Source organism: Mesoplodon mirus, assembly GCF_964341445.2.
Source record: "Mesoplodon mirus genome assembly, chromosome: 6".
Lineage (NCBI taxonomy): Eukaryota > Metazoa > Chordata > Mammalia > Artiodactyla > Ziphiidae > Mesoplodon > Mesoplodon mirus.
The window spans coordinates 34,923,593-34,938,957 of NC_138982.1; the positions used below are offsets into that span (position 1 = coordinate 34,923,593).

The following is a 15,365-nucleotide window of genomic DNA, read 5'->3' on the forward strand; positions in this document are numbered from 1 at the left end:
TACCACAAATAAAATTGGGGGAAAAAGTACCTAAGGTGATTGATAACCTTTGACTCCTGCTCAGAAAACATTGCCCTCATCTACTGCTGATGCACATTCTTAAATTGTTTTCACAGAAACCAGGACCCCCACCAGATGGAAACTGCTGACCGCAAATGCTAGACCATAGACTGGCTGGAGCCAGAGATTCGATGGTTGAGATTCCTGAAACTTCACCCAGTTACCTCACCACTAACCAATCAGAAGAATGTCCAGGAGCTGATCACACACCCTGGGACCCTCACCCCTAATGTTGCACTGAAAGCCATTGGGGAATATGAGTCTTTTGAACACTAGCTCCCCATCCTCCTTGTTTGTCACCCTGCAATAAACACTGTACTTTCCTTCACTACAACCCAGCATCAGTAGATTAGCATTCTGCAATATTGGCAGAATTGAGTAGTTGCAAAAAGAGACCATATGGCTCTCAAAGTCTGAAATATTATCTGGCCAGGCAAAACTATATATAAAAAAAAAAGATAACTAAGTGAAAAAAATATATAATCTGGGCCTTTACAGAAAAAGTTTGCAGTGTCCTGATCTAATCCATAACTGCTAACCTGCAGTTCCCCCAGCCTCACCACACCCCTGCTCCAGGGCAAACGTCAGGAAGGAGCAGACTTAGGATGCCTTTCCTGCTTATGAGCACCAGTCTGGTCCTGTTTTAGAAAGCTGTATTATCCTGCCAGCTTCAAACACTAAGAAGAAATTCCCCCAATATGCATCCTGAACAAAGATCCCGAAACAGGAGAGAGGGGGGTGCTCTGCTTTCCACATTCCACATTGAGGAGCTGTGGCAACACAGTTCTCCACCCACACCATCCTGTGTCTCCCCTTTTGAGCTTCTATTTCCTCTGCTGGGAAAACGCTTCCTTCCCTCTTTGCTGGGCTAACCATTTCAAGAATCAGTTCAGACATGACTGATGCCTTCCTTCATCTCTCACAGACCCTCTCCTTAGAGGTTCCTGGTTCCTTCAAGCTCTCATTACATCCTGGGTTGACCTCTAACATGGTCCCTACCATATGACATTCAAATTATTAGTAGATGAGTTTCCCTAACATGACCATGAGCTCTTCAAGGACAGGGCAGGGCCCAAGGGCAAGGACCATGTCTCAGTCATTTTTGAATTCACAGCATGCATGGCAGTGCCGAGCACACAGTGGGCACTCAGTATATACCACTTATTGAACAGCACTGAACACTGGTCAGCTCAGGCTGCCATAACAAAATACCACAGACTGGGTGGCTTAAACAATGGAAATTTATTTTCTGGAGGCTGGAAATCGAAGATCGAGGTGCCAACAAGGTTGGTTTCTACTGAGGCCTCTCTCCTTGGCTTGCAGATGGCTACCTTCTGGCTGTGTCTTCACATGGCCTTTTCCTCTGGGCTCCCATGGAGAGACAGATCTGGTATATCATCCACTTTCTTTTTCCCCACATCTCTTTAGCATATACTCAATTCTCACAAATATTTAGTTCTATCTCTGGGCTCCCTAGTCTGATGCACAAATTTGTCCATTTAATATACCACACTTTTTGAATTATTGTAGTTTTATATTAGCTTTTAATATCTAGTAGAGTTAGTCCCACCTCACTGCCTTCTTCAGAAGTTTCCTGGCTGTCCAAGGTTGTTCATTTTTCTTGTGAACTTTAAAACCAGCTTATTGCATATGCTCTTCCACCAAATCTCAGTGATTTTATTCATCATGTTAAATTTATAGATTAGTTTAAGGGCATTTATATTTTACGATCCAAGTTCATGGCATGCCTTTATATTTGTTTATGTTTATTTTGTATCCTTTAGTAATATTTTACTTTTCTTCAATAAATATTTCACATTCTTGTTTTGTTGGTAACTAGGTTTTTTTTTTCCTTTTTTGTTTCTAATGTAAATGGGAGTTCCCCATCTCCATACCTGTTAACTGCTTGTTGTTTGTATACATGAAGATTTTTGATTCTGTATATTTATTTTGTACCCAGACATTGTATGAAATTCTCTTATTGCTTGTAATATAATTTATTTGGGTGCTCTAGATGTGTAATAATATTGTCTGAATATAATGATAACTTTACCTTCTTTCCTATTTTATATCTGTTAATTTCCTTTTGAATACTTGCTTGGGCTAATACCTCAAGAACAATATTAAATCATAGTGACAATAGTGAGTGTCATCATCTTATTTGCAACCTTAATGAGATTGTTTCTAGTATTCCTTCATTAAGCATGATGCTGACTTTTGAGTTGAGATAGATATGTTGTATTATGATAAGGAAGGACCTGTCTTTTCTCATTTTCTTAAGAGTTTTATTAAAAATATATGTTGGGGCTTCCCTGGTGGCGCAGTGGTTGAGAGTCCACCTGCCGATGCAGGGGACACGGGATCGTGACCTGGTCCGGGAATATCCCACATGCCGCGGAGCGGCTGGGCCCGTGAGCCATGGCCGCTGAGCCTGCGCGTCCGGAGCCTGTGCTCCGCAGCGGGAGAGGCCACAGCAGTGAGAGGCCTGCGTACCGCAAAAAAAAAATATATATATATATATATGTTGGGGGCTTCCCTGGTGGCGTAGTGGTTGGGAGTCTGCCTGCCGATGCAGGGGACACGGGTTTGTGCCCCGGTCCAGGAGGATCCCACATGCCGTGGAGCGGCTGGGCCCGTGAGCCATGGCTGCTGAGCCTGTGCATCCGGAGCCTGTGCTCAGCTACGGGAGAGGCCACAACAGTGAGAGACTCGCGTGCCGCAAAAAAAAAAGAATATATGTTGAATTTTATCAATGCCTTTTCAGCATTTATGAAGAAATCATTAGGATTTTTTCCTCCTTAAATCTATTAATATAGGTGAATAAACTTTCTGAAACTTAATCATGCTTTTATGCTGGAAATACAGTCTACAATGTCTTTTTTAGGTATAATTGACATATAACATTAGATTTATTTCAGGTGTACAGTATACTGATTTGATTTTTGTATATATTGCAAAATGATCAGCACAATAAGTCTCATTAACATCTGGCACCATACATTAGTTACAAAAAATTTTTTTTCTTGTGATAAGGACTTTTAAGATCTATTCTCTTAGCAACTTTTAAATATGCAATACAGTACTATTAACTATAGTCACCTTGTTGTACATTATATCCCCATGACTTAACTATTTTATAAGTAGAAGTTTGTACCTTTGACTCCCTTCACCCATTTCTCTCACGCCCCAGCCCCAGCTCTGGCAACCACTAGTCTGTCACTGCATCTGTGAACTTGGTTTTGTTGCTGTTGTTGTTTTAAATTCCACATGTAAGTGATATCATATGGTATTTCGCTTTCTCTGACTTATTTCACTTAGCATAATACCCTCTGGGTCCATCCATGTTGTCACAAATGGCAAGATTTCATTTTTCTTATGGCTGAAGAGTATTCCATTGTGTGTGTGTGTGTGTGTGAGTGTGTGTGTACCATATCTTCTTTATCCATTAATCCATTGGTGGACTCTTGGGTTGTTTCCGTGTCTTGGCTATTGAAAATAATGCTACAGTGAACATGAGGGTGCAGATCTTTTTGAACTAGGGTTTTTGTTTGCTTCAAATAAATACCCAGAAGTAGAATTGCTGGGTCACATGGTAGTTCTTTTTTAATGTTCTGAGGAACCTCCATACTGCTTGCCATACTGGTTGCACCAGTTTACATTCCCACCAACAGGGCACAAGGGTTCCTTTTTCTCCATATCCTCATCAACATTTGTTATTTCTTTCCTTTTTGATAATAGCCATTCTAACAAGTATAAGGTGATATCTCATTATGGTTTGGAGTTGCATTTCCCCGATGATTAGTGATATTAAGCATCTTTTCATGTACTTGTTGTCTCATAAGGATTCCAGTTTTATTCGATTAGTGTCCCACTCTTATGACCCCATCTAACCTAAATTAGCTTCTTAAAGGTCCTATCTCCAAAGTCACATTGAGGGTTAGGGCTTCAACCTATGAATTTTGGGAGCACATAATTCAGTCCATTAAGCTAGTGAACTTGAATTTAGAAAGTAGGGGGCCAGGTATTGACTTTACCTGAACCTAACTGACTGCTTTTGGGCAGCAAGTCCATTATCCTCTAGGAGCCTCAATTTCATCTGTAACGTGTGGCCAATTTTATGAGGCTTTTGAGAGGCTGAAATGAGATCATGGCTGGAGGACATTTTATGGACTATAAGTTCCTACACAATAATAATGATAATTATTTCTTCTACTAATATATCATCTTGCAGTTTACAATGTGATTTTTTAAAATTAATTTATTTATTTGGCTGCATCAGGTCTTAGTTGCGGCATGCGGGATCTTTTTGTTGCAGTGTGCCGGCTTTTCGTTGCAGCGCACGGTCTTCTCTAGTTGTGGTGCGTGGGCTCCAGAGTGCGCGGGGTCAGTAGTTGCAGCACGCAGGCTCTCTAGGTGTGGTGCGTAGGTTCTAGAGAGCGCAGCTTAGTTGCCCCATGGCATGTAGGATCTTAGTTCCCTGACCAGGGATCAAACCCTTGTCCCCTGCATTAGAAGGCAGATTCTTAACCACTGGAAGTCCCTACAATGTGATTTAAAATGCATTGTATCATTTGACATACATGCAAGGAATTATTATTGTTATTATTACTACATGACTACCTAAAAGGGAAATTTGTTTATAATTCATACCCACTCCTGCAGAAAAGATTCAAGGCAGCTCATGATGAAAACACTCATGTTTAAGAGGGAATTACCGGGACTTCCTTGGTGGCGCATCGGTTAAGAATCTGCTTGCCAATGCAGGGGACACGGGTTTGAGCCCTGGTCCAGGAAGATCCCACATGCCTCGCGACAGCTAAGCCCATGTGCCACAACTACTGAGCCTGAGCTCTAGAGCCCGCAAGCCACAACTACTGAAGCCTGTGCACCTAGAGCCCGTGCTCCACACCAAGAGAAGCCACCGCAGTGAGAAGGCCACGCACTGCAACTAAGAGTAGCCCCCACTCGCCACAACTAGAGAAAGCCCGCGCAGCAAGGAAGACCCAACTCAGCCAAAAACAAATAAATTAATTAATTAATCAAAAAAAAAAGAGGGCGTTACCTGTTACTTCTCACAGAGGCTGCAGAAAAGGCCCAGGAAGCTGTTGATGAAATGAATGACCACCAGGAGAATCTGGAGGAGGCTGATGCACAGGAGGGCGGAGAAAAAGCACACGTGCCAAATGACAGCTTTAGAAGGCTCCAGGCAGACAGAGTTCCAGAGTGAATGGTCATACAAATAATTCCTATCCCCAAAAATAAGGAGACCAGGGGTTGGAATAAGTAAGAAAATCCCAGCAACCTTGATAGAAACCTGGGTTCTCTCAGGTCGTAGGACTAGACTTTTGAGGGTGACTATTGTTGCATTTGCAATTTTCTGAGCATCAGAGAAGCAAGATGGTAGAACGCATGACTAAAAGGAGTTTGTAATCCCTTTCTGTGTCTTTCTTTCTCTGAAGAGACTGCAAATCCAAGTTTCCATCCATTTACCTGTTATGCAGGTCTTTGAATGGGTAACCATGTTTCCAAGCCTGTGTCTGATTGAAGGGCGAAACATCGAACATGCAAAAAGGACCATCTTTCAGGGCTACTCCAGAAGTGATAAAGCAGATCAAGGCTCCAAGAAAAGCCAGGCCACTTGACAACAGAGCAGTAAGCATCTGCAGAAGGAGAGAAGAAACAGTGAGCCTGAGAGGGGGTCGTGACTTGTGGGCTGATCTGGACAAATCTAACTTCTCTGGTGCTCAGGCCTTCCCCAGTCATGGGGATGATCCTACCCACAGCACCTCCTTTAAAGCATAGCCAAGGTAGGCTGGCTGATGAGGGGTCACTGGGTAGAGCCAGGAGGGGGTGGGAAAGAAGGAATGGAGAAGGGGGAAACACTGGCACCTGGTCCCAGCATCAGGTTCAGCCTGATTCAGCAGGCTCTTCAGAGCTTCTCAGCAGATGGTATCAAAAACTTTGTCACTCAGACTGCAGTCATTCAGTCTCTGGCTTAAAGGGTCAGATTGGTTATCGCAAGCCCCCCTCTGACCCTTTTAAAAGAAAGCTGTAGGGGCCTCCCTGGTGGCGCAGTGGTTGAGAGTCCGCCTGCCGATGCAGGGGATACGGGTTCGTGCCCCGGTCTGGGAGGATCCCATATGCCGCGGAGTGGCTGGGCCCGTGAGCCATGGCCGCTGGGCCTGCGCGTCCGGAGCCTGTGCTCCGCAACGGGAGAGGCCACAACAGTGAGAGGCCCGCATACCGCAAAAAGAAAAAAAAAAAAAGAAAGCTGTATTTTTTCAAAAGTTCCAAGCTGCCATCCCTGATTCCTCTCTTTCTCAGATAAAGCATGAAAGGAAGGAAGGGAGGAAGAGGGGAAAGAAGGAAGAAAAGGACGGAGGGAGGGAGGGAGGCAGAGACAGAGAGAAATTACAGTCAACTCTGAAATGACTCGGGTTCTGTCATTGTACTTTTCTAGTCTGTGCACCACTCATTTCCTTCCCAAAAGATAGCAATGTGTTTATTTCCTTGGCAGGATTCTAACTTCCAGATTGGTTTCTTTCTCAGGATACTAGATTTTTTTTTCTCCTTCCCAAAAAACACATATTTTAAATTTTTAAATAAAACATATATATGTGTGTGTGTGTGTGTGTGTGTGTGTGTGTGTAGTTTTTATACAGAATCAGAGTCGTTTTCCCACTGATGTCAAACTGGTTTAGAACTCGAGAGGGGCCGCAGAAAGCTGTGTAGTAAGTTTTGACTCTAAGTTACAAGATTCAAGATGAATTAGTCTGACATAAGCCTAGGACAGAGGTTCTCAAAATGTGGTCCCTGTCCCAGCAACAGCACATCACCTGGAAACTTGTTAGAAATGCAAATTTCCCCCCCTCCCCATCTTGCTCTACCCCAGACCTACAGAGTCAGAAACTCTGGGGGTGGGGCCCAGCAATCTGTGTTTTAACAAACGCTGCAGGGATTCTGATGCGCACATTCAAGTCCAAGAACCACTTGCCTAGGGGAAAACCAGACATGACTGAGAACAGATGGTGAATGAAATGTGTGGGTGTTTATATTTAATTCTTTAACATACAATTCTGAATCAGCAGGGTTCCCAACATGTGGGATGTAGATATCAAAGCAGGATGCAGAGTTACTGTAAAAAGGCCACAAATTCATGTGTCTGAGACTGAATGAGCAATATATCTTATACATTTATGTACTGAGATTTTTCAAATATATATAGATGTTGCTGTAATTAATAAAGTGCAAATTTATTCTGGGCCTCAGCTTCATTACCTGTAAAATGGAGAGGTTAGACTAGAATCTAGTCATCAGATGATCTCTGGAGAATCTTTCAACTCCAAGAAAAATTAAGAAAAATAGCCAGGAAATTTTCTATCAATGACACATGACTACAGTGTACATAACTCATGTCCATATTGTTCAATAGGCTAAAACTAGTAAGAACAGTTCATGTATAGCTGAATCGCTTTGCTATATAGCAGAAATTAACAGGACATTGTAAACTATACATCAATAAAATAAAAAAATAAAAAAGAACAGTTCCTCACATGTGTGTAGACATTTATGGTTCATTAAGCACTTCCTCCCTGGACTTGATCCTGTTACCTTCCATTTTACAGAAGGATCCGAGATTCAGAAAACTTGCCCAAAAGCTTAGGGTTTTTAGACCCTTAGAGAGGTACGGTCAGGACCTGACTTCAAACCCCAAGACTGAAACTGTCTCTTTTCACTCTGCCTCTAAAGTAATAGAATGTGGGGACATTCTAGGTATTAGAAGAGCGGAATCGGGTGCTTACACTTTGGCAGGGCCCACTCTTACTGAAGCAGCCATATCTCCAGCCCATCAAGGAGATGAGGGTAGCTGCAGTGAGAACCTAGGGGAAGAGGGAAGAGTGTTAAAAAGAGATTGGGTAATTTACATCTCTAGCTGCCACCTGTGGATGTTGAAATAGAGTGGTTAGACATCTCACATGGACTTAATTACCCTACCTTTCCCAGAGGGCTTGGCTTTTACTGTCAGGACCCAGTTTTAGATGACTAGCCTAATGTGACTATGAATAGCAGCATTCACACCAAGCCTGCCTAGTCCAAAATTCAGCGACATTTGACCAGTCTTCCTAGAGTCTTCTATCCCTTGGAGCTGCTATAGACCCCACAGTCAGCTTGTTAGTTCAAGCCTTTTTTCAAGGAATCAAAACACTCCCCCCACCCCCACCTCGCTGCTCCACCCCTAAGGGGCACTTTGGGAGTTCACACCCAGGGAACCCCAGACACTTACCATGAGGCCTCCTCCCCAGAGCCCAGAGCCCAGCATGGCATGCCTGCCAATGAGGCCCCTCAACAGGTAGGTCACATCCCAGTTAGGAAAGAGGAGCACTGTGTTGGCCGCAGCAGCAAACAGGGCTGTAGTCCCGAGGCTCAGCCCCAGTATTTGGGAGCAGGTCCGTGAGCATGCCATCACACAGAGAGAAGACACTGTCCTGGAACCAATGGAAAGAGGGTCATGGTAGCTCTGTTACTGGGAGCTGGTGGGTAGGGGAAACCCCAGGAGCATACGGTGGAGAAGGGGAAATAGACCAGAGGCACTGTCACCTCCTAGGGTCAGATCAAGAAGAGCCAAGGAACTTGCTTAAAAACTCTGCATCTTATAAATATTTCTCAATGGATAGAATTTAATTGTTCCATTTTCTGCCAGCTCCCACTCTCTCTCACACACACACACACACACGCTCCTCACCCCATCATAAGTTGCTTGTACCTCTATTAAAGCCAGTGATTATTTCTACTTGATACAGAAAAACAAAAAAAATTTTTTTTGAAGATGTTGGGTGTAGGAGTTTATTAATTAATTTATTTATTTTTGGCTGTGTTGGGTCTTCGTTTCTGTACGAGGGCTTTCTCTAGTTGTGGCAAGCATGGGCCACTCTTCATCGCGGTGCACGGGCATCTCACTATCGCGGCCTCTCTTGTTGCGGAGCACAGGCTCCAGACGCGCAGGCTCAGTAGCTGTGGCTCATGGGCCTAGTTGCTCCGCGGCATGTGGGGTCCTCACAGACCAGGGCTCGAACCCGTGTCCCCTGCATTAGCAGGCAGATTCTCAACCACTGCACCACCAGGGAAGCCCGAAAAACAAAATTTTAAAGGTGTCATCCTCTTGCTTTAAAAGACGTCATTTTAAAGATGTCCGCTGTTACCACTTCCATTCAACATTGTACAGGAGGTCCTTTCCAGTGCAATGAGAAAATAAAAAGCAGCAAAAGCCACAGGTATGAAAGAAAGAAGTAAGAATATCATTATTCACAGTAACATGATTATCTGTGTAGAAAATTGTAAGGAATCTATCAAAAAGTTAATAGGTGAGTTTAGCAAGGTTACCGAATAAAAAATTAAATATACAAAAATTCTATTGTATTTCTATATACAAGCAACGATAAATTATAAAAGTTAAAAAAACAACATCATTTACAATAACATAAAAATAGAAAATACTTATGGATAAATTTAACAAAATCTGTGCAAGACCTGTACACTAAAAATTATAAAACATTACTGAGATAAATAAAGAAGACCCAAATAAATGGAGAGATATACCATGTTCATGAATCAAAAGGCTCAATATCAGTGCAATCTCAGTCAAAATCCTAGCAGGGTTCTGTCGTAGAAACTGACAAGCTGAATCTAAATTTACATGGAAATGCAAAAGACCTAGATTTTTCAAAACAATGTGGAAAAGAAGACCAAAGTTGGAGGGCTTACATCATGTGATGTTAAGACATTATAAAGCTACAGTAATCAAGACAGCAAAGTAATGGTGTATACAGACATGCAGACCACTGGAACAGACTAGAGAATTCAGAAATAGAGCTATACAAATATGATCAAATGATTTTTGAAAAAGATGGTATTTTAGTGGGAAAAGGAGAGTCTCTTCAACAAATGATGCTGGAACAATCCATATGCAAAACAAAAATATATACTTTGCCTATTACTGCAAACCCTATTCAATAATTAACTTGAAATGGACCATGGATCTAAACCTAATAAAAATTTTACAAGAAAACAACAGAGAAAATCATTGGGATTTTCGGTTAGATAAAGATTTATTATATAGAACACAAAAAGTACAACCTACAAAAAGTGATAAATTAAACTACTTCAAGATTAAAATTTTGCTCTTCAAAAGACACCATTAAGGAAATGAAGAGACAAAACACAGGCTGGGAGTAATTATTCACAATACTTTTTTTTTTTTTTTTTTTTTTGCAGTATGCGGGCCTCTCACTGTTGTGGCCTCTCCCGTTGCGGAGCACAGGCTCCGGACGCGCAGGCTCAGCGGCCATGGCTCATGGGCCCAGCCGCTCCACGGCATGTGGAATCTTCCTGGACCGGGGCACGAACCCGTGTCCCCTGCATCACCAGGCGGACTCCAAACCACTGCGCCACCAGGGAAGCCCTCACAATACATATTTTGTAAATATGTATGTGAATGTGACCTCATATACATCTGACAAAGGATTTGTATCTAGAATACATAAAGAATTCTTAAGACTCTACCATAAGAAGACAAACAACTGAGGGACTTCACTGCTGGTGCAGTGGTTAAGACTCCACACTCCCAGTGCAGGGGGCCCAGGTTCAGTCCCTGGTCAGGGAACTAGATCTCACATGCATGCTGCAACTAAGGAGCCTGCGAGCTGTGACTAAGGAGCACGCCTGCCACAACTAAGACCCAGCGCAACCAAATAAATAAAATAATGTAAAAAAAAAAAGAAGGCAAACAATGGTTTTTAAAAATGGGAAAACGATGTGAACAGACACTTCATCTCACAAAAGAAAAGCTATATGGATGACAACCAGGAACATGAAAAGACACTCAACATCATTAACATAGGGGAGTGCAAATTAAAACCAAAATAAGATCCTACTACATACCCACTGGAATTTTTACAGTTAAAAAGTTGGACTATACCAAGTGTTGGTGAGGATGTGGAACAACTAGAACTCTCACAGATACGTGGTGAGAATGCAAATTGTACAGCCACTTTGGAAATAAGCTTGGCAGTTTCTTAAACAGTCACTTACCAAATGATCAAGTAATTCCACTTCTATATATTTATCCAAGAGACATGAAAACACATGCCCACACAAAGACTAGTACTTGAATGTCCATAGGAGTTTTATTCATAATAACTAAAAATTAGAAACATGGAAACAACCTAAGTGTCCACCAACAGATGAATGAATGAAAAAAAATATATATATATATATGTGCAATGGAATATTATTCAGCCATTAAAAGAATGAAGTTCTGTTACATGCTGCAACATGAATGAAGCACGAAAACATTATGCTAAATGAAATAAGCCAGACACTAAAGGACAAGTATGTATGATTCTACTTATATGAAATATCCAGAATAGGCAAATTCATAGAGACAGAAAGTAGATTAGAGGTTACTAGGGACTGAGGGGAAGGGGGAATGGGGAGTTATTGCTTAATGTTTACAGAGTTTCTGTTTGGGGGTAATGAAAAAGTTTTGGAAACAGGTAATGGTAATATATAGTTACACAACATTGTGAATGTAATTAATGCCACTGAGTTGTACACTTTAATATGGTTAAAATAACAAGCTTTAAGTTATATATATTTTACCACAATAAAAAATCAATTAAAAATGAGAAATACAAAAAAGTGAGAAATAATTCAAATGTTCATCAATAGGTGAACAGATAAACTGTGGTATATCCATACAATTAGTACTACTAAGCAATAAAAAACAATAAACTACTGATACATGCAACAACATGGATGAATCTCAAAATCATGCTAAATGAAAGAAGCCAGAAACAAAAGACTACTCACTGTATGATTCTGTTTATATGAAATTATAAACACTAGGAAAGGCAGAACTAGTGACAGGAAGCAGATCAGTGGTTGCCAGGGGCTGAGAATAGAAGAGGGGATTAATATATGTACATAAGGAAACTTTTTGAGGTGATAAAAATGTTCTATATCTAGATTCTTATGAATATACAACTATATATATATTGACAAAACTCATCAAACTACTTTTAAAATTGGTGAATTTTATTATATTTTAATTATATATCAATAAAATTGATTACAAATTAAAATGTCATGTCTAGATAGGTTGTAAAATGCCTCCTACACACCTTTACTTATAGCCGTTTCTCCCTTTTAAATTTTCACTGATCTGTGAACTTTTTTTTTTTATATGAATTAGAATAGGACTAGTAATATTTGGGTACACTCATGTCAATGTGGATCTGAAAAAAGTCAGTACCATGACATCCCCAAGAAGTGGGTTGTTGCCACTTTGCAATTCAGTTACATGTCTGGCTCAGCTTAAGGCTCTTGACACTCCCCTCCTAACACACAGCTTTGTCCATAACCAGAAAATATGTATAGATCAAAGCCTCCACCCCAATCTCTCTTTTACATATATACATACACCTACATATGTAATGAAATATTTCAGAGTTAAAGAATTAAGCATAATGTATATAATATATTTGCTCTTGCTAGTTGTGTGGAATAATTGAACAACACCTATGTAAACACAACTGGTTTACAAAATAGATTCTTACCACTAATACTATTGAAGCCCCAGGTGTGCCCTCTCTATCATCTTCCTGTACTCCTTCCTGGGAACGACTATCCTAAATTTCGATTTTATCATACATTTTTAAAAAGGGTTTTACAATTTATGAACTTAATTAAAAAAAAAAAAAACTTGATTAGCCTAGGGTTTTTTTTGTTTGTCCAGACTTCAGCTTATATAGAGACTCGTGTTAGACACAGCACTGAGCAGGCCATTTGGTTGGGGCAGGAAAGGGGGTGCTCTTGTCCTGCCCGCCCCTACCCCCATTCCCCAGCCTCCTCAGCCCTTGGTGACATTTGCTTCCCTAATCTCAGAGCCCAAACTCACCTCAGCTGCTCCTCCCAGCAGGGAATTTTCTGATGCAATTGCTAATATTTTAGTGGGATGAGTTGCCTTCACCATGTGCCCTCTCCACAGGGTATTTGCTCTCTAAGCCATGTTTCTCAAATGGTGAATAAAATAACTCATCCCTGATGAAAGGAAGTTCGGGTCTCTGTGGAGGGGGGCACACGCTGGAGGAGTTGGGGGTAGGATACGGAGGAACAGTGGCCCTTACTCCAAGGATACATGGGGCCTGGAGGGAAGAGGGGGCACCAGGAATCAGGAGGGATGGTCTGTCCCTTCCCCTGCCCCCTCCCCCAGGGGGCCACCACAGAGACCTCTTTTCCTGAAGTGTCCTCCAAGCCGGTATGGTACTGGCTGCTTCCTCCACAGGTCCTCAGGGTGAGGAGCCTGCTCCGCTGTCAGCGGGCAGGGCATCTGTATGATAACAACCCCCCCAAACAGTTTGTGAAGCAGCCTCCCTCCCCAGACCTTCCTGCCACTGAGAGCCGAGCTCTCAGTGTGTGTCCAGGGTGTTAACAAGTAACGACTTTGACCCACATGCCTCTCAGATGACTGACATTTTGTCAGGGGCCCAAGAAAGGACTGGTGTGTGGTTGGACACTGAGGCACACTCTAGACCACCAGCTGGAAGAACCTTTTGTTCAGGAATGCCTTCAGCCTCCTTTGAATCATTCCACCTATGAGTAAGGCCTGTCTAGACAATAGATCACCGACATGAACCTCCCCACCCCGACAATCTCTTCTTTGGAAATTTTTCTTATCAGGAAAGTTTTAGAAGGGAAGCTAAAAGATATGAACGTGCAGAGGGAAAACTAAGTTGAGTGTGGCCTTTGGGATGAGGGGGATTCAGAGAATCCTGGCTGTCCAACTAATCTGCTAAAAGCACTTGCTGGGCTGCTGCATCTAGGAGGGCTGTGGCTCAGTTGGAGTTTCACTTCCTCCCCTTGATTTGTTCCCCTAGAAATCACAACATTCTGAGAAATGCTTCCACAAATGTGAGCCAGGAGATTAGCAAAGAGTTTGGCTAATTTGATATCTGAAGAGACAAGCAGGATCATAAGGTAAAACCTTACACCCAGGCTTTAGAGGGGGTGCTGTTCTAACCTGAGATCCTGGCTGGGTGAACAAATCATTACCTAGATGTCTGGGCAACAGTTTAAGTGATCAGCTGAGTCACATAGAGGAAAAGACTTTAAATTCTGTGTGTCTCTCTACCTAACTCATCACCTAGCCAGACTTTTATCATTCTTTCACCAGTCAAATATTTATTGTGACCACTATCTGCCAGGCACTATTCACTCTGGTGAACCAGAGACAGACTCTTCTCTTGAGGAACTTAAAGTCTGGTGGGGACACGAACCAGGCAATGAGCAAGTGTGGAGCAGAACAATCCAGCTGTAGGTGTGATGGAAGCACTAGAGGATTGCCTAATCCTATCTGCAGAAGCAAGGCAGAGCCTCCTGGAAGGAGTGTTGTACGAGCTAAAACTTGACAACAAGGCATTAGACGGGCAAAGTTGGGAAGGGAAAAGTATTCTAAGCATGTGTAAAGGCCTGAAGTTGATAGACTGAGGCAAAGAGATGTTAAACAAATTGCCTGAAGTCACACAGCTGCTCAGTGGTTGAGCCAGATCTCCTTTGAGTTGGAAGTTTGTGCTCTTAACTGCTAGACCAAACTATTCCCTGGCCATCCCCTCACTGGGCCCTTCCATTTCTGCTTACCTGCATCCGGTGGCAAGAATTAGAATGGGAGAGAAAGAACCTGGAGAAGGGCTCCGTGTTCAGAGTGGGTCTGAACTCCTGTGGCCTCAGCTGGAACTCCTGCAGGTTTGGACTGGAGGCTCCTCTTTCAGGACTCCTACAGAGGGCCAGAGAGGTGCTATTTATATGTGGAAGTCACTCAGGCGTGTGTGTGTGTGTGGGCATGCATGCCCGCACACCGCTGCCCACAGGCCTGCAATAAAGGAGCTTTCCTCTTCCTGAAGAGCCCTCTCCTGATGATCCACCCTCTACTCATTTTCATGTGACCCTAAGAAAGGAACCAGGAGGCATGGCCTCGTGAGCTAAAATGCTTTAATGAGTCAGAGGATGCACCCATGAGAAATAACCTTATCCTCCTTTCTTTCCCAAGCAGCAACACTCTTTCACACACTACCGGCCCGTATCTGTTTCACTCACTGCAGAGTTTGGGCTCTTTGGAAAAACAGCACCAAGCAGGGCGGCCATCACTTTTTCCTTATCACCTTCCTTATTTTGCTCTTAGCTGTGGTTCCTTTAATAACTTTCTAGCTTTTTTGTTCAAGCTCTAGGCCACCATCATCTGTACCACCATT

At 42.5% G+C, this 15,365-nt stretch overlaps 1 protein-coding gene across 2 annotated transcripts; it reads right to left on the reverse strand.

Moving 5' to 3' along the window:
* Nucleotides 1-1,287: 1,287 nt before the first annotated feature.
* Nucleotides 1,288-15,057, reverse strand: TM4SF19 (transmembrane 4 L six family member 19). 2 transcript variants are annotated; one of them, XM_082625573.1, is made up of 6 exons: nt 14,755-15,057; nt 8,345-8,546; nt 7,863-7,940; nt 5,551-5,720; nt 5,123-5,306; nt 1,288-1,423 (listed from the first exon to the last, which is right to left on the reverse strand). In XM_082625573.1, exons 2-5 carry the CDS (start codon nt 8,522-8,524, stop codon nt 5,126-5,128), a joined length of 609 nt encoding a protein of 202 aa, XP_082481699.1. In that variant the 5' UTR covers nt 8,525-8,546; nt 14,755-15,057; the 3' UTR covers nt 1,288-1,423; nt 5,123-5,125. The 2 variants fall into 2 exon arrangements, with proteins under 2 accessions (XP_082481699.1, XP_082481700.1); XM_082625574.1 differs by lacking the exon at nt 1,288-1,423 and adding an exon at nt 4,518-4,600.
* Between the last annotated feature and the right edge of the window lie 308 nt (nt 15,058-15,365).

Excerpts from the sequence above, each read along its gene's own strand:
- TM4SF19 (XM_082625573.1), bottom strand. The coding sequence starts at position 8,524 with ATGGCATGCTCACGGACCTGCTCCCAAATACTGGGGCTGAGCCTCGGG. Across the intron at positions 7,941-8,344 it reads TCTGGGGAGGAGGCCTCATG|GTTCTCACTGCAGCTACCCT; the intron begins GTAAGTGTCTGG and ends CTCTTCCCCTAG. Across the intron at positions 5,721-7,862 it reads AGAGTGGGCCCTGCCAAAGT|ATGCTTACTGCTCTGTTGTC; the intron begins GTAAGCACCCGA and ends CTCCTTCTGCAG.